The following is a 6,921-nucleotide window of genomic DNA, read 5'->3' as shown; positions in this document are numbered from 1 at the left end:
TCAGATTTTACAGCTCAACGGTTCGCGTCTAAGTCCTTGGGTCTCGCAACTCCCCACTTCTAGCTGCCAAGCAGCTGCGCGCTACGATTTCTCCTATTACGTCTGCCAGAATCAAGTTCTGAGCACCCAAAGGGTTTCGACAGTTTGTGCTGCTGTCTATTTGCTAGGTCAGGTCAAATTTCTGAAAATTTTGATAAAAAGTTGCACTCGGACCAACAATTCCGAATTGCAGGGTCCGAGTAGGTCACTCGGATGGGCTGAAACACAGGGCCGAGGGCTGAATTTTAGGGTTAGACTCGGACGGTTTTGATTCGGACGACCAAATGGCAAGTTCAGACAAGGTGATTCAGACGGGCCGAATGGCACTTGGATCAAGGGCCGAATGTGGAAGGTGGTCGAGGGCCGAATTTGAGGCTCGAACGGGTCGTTCAGATGGGCCGAGGCCGAATGTGCCACATGGCCGAAAGTTTAACTCGGGCGGACCGAATGGGTGGACTCAGACGGTTTTGATTCGGACAGCCGAGGGCCGCCGAGTGGACCAAGTGACAGGGGCCGAGGGCCGATTCTGAGACTCGGCCCAAAAAAGACCACTCGAACGGACCGAATGCGATGCGCGTAACTCGCACAAACACGATTTTGATCGTTTCACCATATGTAGGCAAGCGCTATGGCCATGCAATTCCAGATTCTATCTAGGGGAGTAGAGGGAGAGATTCATATACCTGAACGGGCCGGTAAGTGCATCGGTGATGCAATCGAATCGATGCGGGTTGGAGCTCTCTCTCTCTCTCTCTCTCTCTCTCTCTCTCTCTCTCTCTCTCTCTCTCTCTCTCTCTCTCTCTCTCTCTCTCACTCAAATGGCACAAATGGACTCTCTTGGCCTCCTAGCTCTTATACCCTTTCCCAAGTGTGGTGCTGATGACCCCAATCACTCACTTGCCGATCTTAGGCATCATTAGCGAGCGTTTTACTCATTTTTGCACGATTTTTACCCTGTTTTGCCCTATTTTGAAATAGTAAACCCTACCCTTCTCCGGTTCGATTTCCTAATTCTAATCTACGCTAAATGCAACAAAAATCGAAGGCAAAAAACTGAAATAGATTCTCAATGTTTTCTAATCATCAAGCAACCAAAATATCCCAAAATACTTACTTGTTTTGAAGATAAAAAACACCCAAACTTTCTACCTATCTCAAGCTCCGTTTCGGGGATAAATCCCCTACTTCGATGCTTGATATGAGGCGCGCAAGTGCTCAAGCTTGAATCCGTTGGTCCCGGCAACGGAATCAAAATATGGGAGCTTTCACTCAACCGCCAAGACCCACGGACCGCTTATTGCTTCAAGTGTTTCAAGCGAGCTCTAATGGCTATCTCTCACCTAGCCGACGCGCCGTCGATCCTACGAATGTAGTAAGCTTACCTTGATGCCGATGTAAGTAGCCTCCTCCCTCGCATACCTCGGTAGCTCCACGATTCTTAATGCTAGCCCAAGCATCCTCAAGCCTCCTCCATCTCCAAGCTCCATTCTCAATGGCCGCGCGTGCAAGAAAAGAGAAGAGAAGAGAAGAGAAGAAGAGAAGAGAAGATGGTGAAGAGCTTCACCCTTTTGATCCCTCACTCCCACACACTCACTCCCTCACACTCTCACACTCCCTCTCTCAAGAGCACACACAAGCAAGAAGAAGAGAAGAAGAGAAGAAAAGAGCTCTTGTTAGCCACACACCAAAGAATGAGTTTCCATTCACTTTTTGAACTTTATATACAAACCCTAAAATCCCATGGGCACCCATCCCCTTTTTTTACATGTCCGGCCATTGTGGCAAGGTTCTTTTTCTATTTTCCCCTTCTATTCTTATACCTCTAGCCTATGCCCGTCTAATATTTTACAATTGGCACAAGAGGGAGCCTAGCGCTCTTTTACAAGAGTTTCCCAAGTTTTTTGAGACACCTTTCATTTAAAATTGCACCTTTGGTCTCGGCTTAGCTTCTAGAGATCGCCTGCGTGTCTTTGCTCTTCTTCCACACTTTTTCCGCTTTTTCCTTCATTTTCCACCATTTTTCGCCATCTCGACTTGGGGTTAACATTAATTATAGCATATATTTGTTGTATCCATAGCTCAAAACTTTCATTTGTTTTGTTAAGATACTCAAACATCTTGCAACTAAAAATTGAGCTTGTATTTGTCTAAAAGAGAGCTCAATTGTATCCATTGATATGTTCATTTGTTTTGTGAGGATCCTCACCCATCTTGTAATTAATTTAAACTCATATTCATCTAAAAGAGAAAGCTCAACTTGAAAGTTCAATTGTAACAATTGAGGTTTGAAACCTCAAAATGATTGAAAAAGAACTTAATTGGGACATAGTTAAATTTGGGTCTCACATAACTTATTCGTTAGTGCAATGGAACAATTCCACAAAATAACAACTCTATGACAATGAAAATAAATAACCCATGAAAATTGCTATGCCAAATAAAAACAATGAATAAGGGAATCAAGTGACAAAGATTTCCATTTATCAAACAGCCTAGGTATGCACATTTTGACAAGTTTGGCATCTACATGTATATGAGGGCGATTTTTTTACGTTGTCTATAGATTTGATTCAATCGAGAGTTCTGATGCTTTTGACATCCACTAATTTTGGGGAAGGCATGCAAGTTCTCAAGGTTTAGGCTTTTGACTGTGAAGGTTGTTTCCATGGCCAGTCCACAACTTATTTCTCATAAAAAGACTCCCACAAATACCATACATTACAAATTAGGAAAAATGATTTTTCCCCAAGAAAGGAAAATTATATTCACAATTCTCAAAACAAATGGTATTGGCTAGTATGGGGGAGGATTTTTCAGCAATGGGTTTGCAAGGCGTGCTCTCAACTTTTCCACTCCCTCCCTGCAAACAGCAAACAATGGAAGTATCAGGCGAACTGAACAAATTTAGCCCAGTTTATGCATATGGTTTTTATCCCTCCTTGCTACCTTTGCACTTCATCACTCGTAGTGTCAATGAGATGCGTCAGATGTTCGAAATAAGTCTCCTCAAAACACTGAGGCCTGCACCAAAAACGCTCTCAGAAATGCAATTTTTAAATTGCAATACCAGGTAGTCAACCTATCTACGTGATACTAAATAGTAAACTATCTAGGTAGGTGTCATTATTATTGCAAGGCATAAGAACTTGCCAAATCTAACAGTGATACTAGACTTTTGATCCCAACAACTTGGACAGACTGATTAATGCAGTTTCTCTGCAACTACTTGGCCAGACTGATCAATCTACCTAACCAAGCAGGCAAGCCCAAGTGAAACTATTCTGAGAAAACCTTAAGTATACATGTCGTCTATACACATCTTAAAGAGTCATCCATGAGATATGATCTTTCTCGTGGACTAAAGTAACTGCCTCACAAATCCTTTGTCTAAGAATTCTATAAGCATCTCACGATTATTTTGTAAGGGCCCAAATCAATGCAAAATTTCTGGCGACAGCCCAGTTGGTAAGGAATCTGCAAGAAAAGCTTCAATCGTGTAAGGAAACCCGTCCTTTTCCTCCTTTGTCCTTTGAATGCCCTTCTATGTAGTAGGGGTGAGAGGGAGTTGGGTCTATCTTGCCACACATGGGTATTCAAGTTATCCATCCCATCCTTGAACAAAAGTTCTATCATGCAAGACACCAATGACCATGCATTGTTATAAAGTGCCTCCTTCACTTTTTTAGACATGGTGAAGCTATGTGCTCTTTCTGATCCCACAGTATATGCTCTTTCTCATCACACGCGAAGCATTTTCCTTCTTCAGTATTATATTTTGAGTGAAAAACTCATCTAGGGAGTTCCTTCTTCACTTGCTTTTTCTTTTCAAAGACGACAGGGATATCTTCACAAACACCTCAGAAAGAAACTTTCCTGAGGTAAAAGTATAAAACTATTCCTGTTTAGGACTAAAACTGTACACACATCAAAGATACAAGCAAATTTCTAATGATACAAGGGCTGTTTGAACAGCCATTCGAATTTCCTTGCTTTGCAACCCTAACGAACAAAGAATCATCTGCTTGATGTCCGTATGTGCAGCCTTCCTCTCTGGAAAACCTCATTCCTATGATCAATCTTCCTTTCCAGATGTTTCTCCTTGCATCCAATATCCAGTTCAATTTTAAGGAAAACATCTTACTATTAAGTTGTCTCGCAAAATGCAAACTCTATCTCAGAAATCTATGGGAGTAAATTGAATAGAGATAGCAGGTGCATGAAGAGGTAGTCGAGGGAATAAGCTGCTCATAAATAGGAAGTCATAGAGGAAAATGATGAAGATATGTTGTTGAAGAACTCTTATCCATGATGTCCCAAAATATGGTACTATTCAAGACGCAGGCATTTCAAGGGATGCAAAAGTTAAAATGCAAAGCATGAAGTATCAAAGAGCAAATCTGATGACGACAGCAAAGCTACTGCTCTCTCTGGAGCTGAAAACACAGCTGAGGAGATACACATCTGAAAGAAGGCTTGAGTGCTAGAGACAGCTGCCTTGCTAGATGACACATACCTCCCAAACAAATCATCTGGTAGAAAAATTCTGACAATTGGGCTGCTCCATAGGAGGAGTCAGGACGCAGTTGACAACTACAAAAGTGCAATTCTTTGCTAGGGCAAGTGGCAAACAGAAGCAGGTGCTGCCACAAGTTGCTGATGAAGATGAGCTATTCCACCACAGGCTACACATGAAAGAACAAAACAAAGGTGCAGCAAACTTCTGAACAGAAAATGCAGTAGTAGGCTCTACAGAATCAGAACAAAGTAAGATAACATGTCACAAACAGCTGACATGCAACTCTTTGAGGATGCACTTGGGAATATGCTGCCAAACTTGCTTTCTTCTATGCCTCACACACTCAGAATAAGGGGTTCTACCTATCTTAAAAATGGTCTTTGCGAGAGTGCACAACGAAAAGAGGAAAGTGAACACAAAGAGGAGACAAAGAGAGAAAGCAAGAGAGAGAAGGAACAATGTGATTACAATGGCTGAAGATACAAGGCTGCAACAGTCAGCCCCAACAACCAACTCTACGGGTCAATGTGGGCACCAAACAGTAGCAGGGGGATGAGAGAATGAGGAAGGCTGGCTGATCACTGAGGATCAATGATAGATAATGAAAGTAGGAGGGCAGCCTGCCTATATATAGGCAAAAAAGAGGGAAAAGCCTAAATGTGGTCAAACCCCTAAAAAATAGCCAAAAGTGCACAAAAAGAAATGCACTAATGTGCCCTCCATCTAAAGTGTCTAAAACACATAAAATGACAAATAAAGATAATATCAGAGCTCCTAATATCCTCGTTTGACTCGTGAGGCTCACTAGTAGGAGATGACCACACATGGCACACATGATTGCTAACACCCCCTCTCGGATCCTATATGTAGCAGAAGGCCAAAGGAGATGCGGAGCAGAGGGTGGTAGGAAGAGTGCCAATGCCAATGAAGTCCGTCGATAAAGATAGCCAGCCAAGGAGCAAGACCCCCTTGCCATATAAAACTCAGATCAAATAGAAGGCCACCAAAGGGCAAAGGAAATGGAGAGGCCTCGAATAGATCGCTCCTAAAAACTCCAGTCCAGGATGGGTGAGCTAGGCCTCAAACCCAACTATGAGACAATAGCAAGGAGCTATTGAAGGCACCATAAGCTACATAGAAACACCAAGAACAAGAAATGGTGGCTTGATGACGAAGAAAAGGGGTAGCCGCATAAAAGAAAGACCCAAAGGAGACTAGAAACCCGTAAGAAACTCCTCATGATCCAAGAAGTCCCCCTTTGAAACACAAAGGGCCAGGAAATCCACAGCCACATCACCAATATTGTCCCCATTTAAAAGGAATGGGGCGTACAAGAGAACCACTAGAGGAGATGGTGGGGGGATGGGATGGAACCTATGGGATAAAGGGTGCACAATCTGGAACAGGTGCAGCTATAGAAAGATGCCTTGGAGAGCCCTACACAATGGAAGGAAATGAAGCATAGATAGTCCCCTCTCTAGCCAACAAATCACAAAAGTGGCTCTTGTACAAGAATCCTCAACAAAGATGGCCAGCTTGGTGAAGACAACGCGAGTCCCGAGTCTAAGAAGGCCATGAACTGAGAGAAATGGAAAGCCGAAGTCAGGAACATGGAGGGCCTCAGAAACAGAGCTCAATCGACAGTCAGACAACAGAGGCAAGGTGCCAACACCACTAATAGGCACCGAAGAAATGTCACCAACAATGACAATACCCTCTAACAAACGAAGAACCTATAATAAATCACCTCTAGGAGTCATTGGACTCCATGTACCACTAGCAATGAGCCAAGACTGCTCAAAGAAGACTCCCCACCTTGATAAACGTGTAGAAACACTTGGTGGAAATAGCGGATAACAAAGTAGAGGTAAACGAAGGCTCCAATCTAGATCCACCCTTTGCTCTCCGACAAAGGTGACGGCATATCCTCCAGCACTTATCCGACGCATGCGAGATCTTCCCACAATGAGAACACATGGAATATCCTCTACACTTCCCCCCAGGGTCCAAAGATGACTCTAATTTCTTCCTCTTTCCTTTCTTCTGCTTGGCTTGTCTTGTACCTATAGATTAAACTGCATAAGCACGGCCATGTGCATGAGCTCTGCAAGAAACTATCTCACTGTGATGAACATCCTGCTCAAGCACCAATGGGACTAGCTCCTCCCAAGTGAGAGTCTCCCGGCTACAAGAAGTGAGAAGACTGGTGTAAAACACATTATAAGTCGATGATGGAAGATGTGAGAGAAGTGTCACAGTGAGGTCGTCCGAAGAACTATCCATACCAAGGAATGAAAGCTTGTCCTAATCTCCTCCAGCCTGTGGATGTAATCCCTCATCGTAAAGGAATCTGCAAGAAAGTTGTC

At 43.3% G+C, this 6,921-nt stretch overlaps 1 protein-coding gene across 2 annotated transcripts in view; it reads right to left on the bottom strand.

The window, feature by feature from the left end:
• Positions 1 to 2,473: 2,473 nt before the first annotated feature.
• The window catches only part of LOC148020956 (uncharacterized), a 132,125-nt gene continuing 127,677 nt past the window's right edge, over positions 2,474 to 6,921 (bottom strand). Inside the window, exons 4-5 of one of the 2 annotated variants that reach the window (XM_087699480.1) lie at positions 2,986 to 3,060; positions 2,475 to 2,899 (exon numbers count right to left, since the gene is read on the bottom strand). In XM_087699480.1, coding sequence (XP_087555606.1) covers positions 2,833 to 2,899; positions 2,986 to 3,060 — 142 coding nt within the window. In that variant the 3' untranslated portion in view covers positions 2,475 to 2,832. Of the gene's footprint in view, positions 2,900 to 2,985; positions 3,061 to 6,921 lie in introns of both variants that reach the window. The other variant, XM_087699481.1, reaches the window with a different exon arrangement.

The sequence above is a fragment of the Lygodium microphyllum genome, chromosome 18 (genome assembly GCF_053477565.2).
Source record: "Lygodium microphyllum isolate KBCC chromosome 18, Lygodium_microphyllum_v1.1.10, whole genome shotgun sequence".
In the NCBI taxonomy this organism is placed as follows: Eukaryota; Viridiplantae; Streptophyta; class Polypodiopsida; order Schizaeales; family Lygodiaceae; genus Lygodium; species Lygodium microphyllum.
The sequence above is the reverse complement of the archived record's forward strand: the minus strand, read 5'-3'. Positions and strand labels throughout refer to the sequence as shown.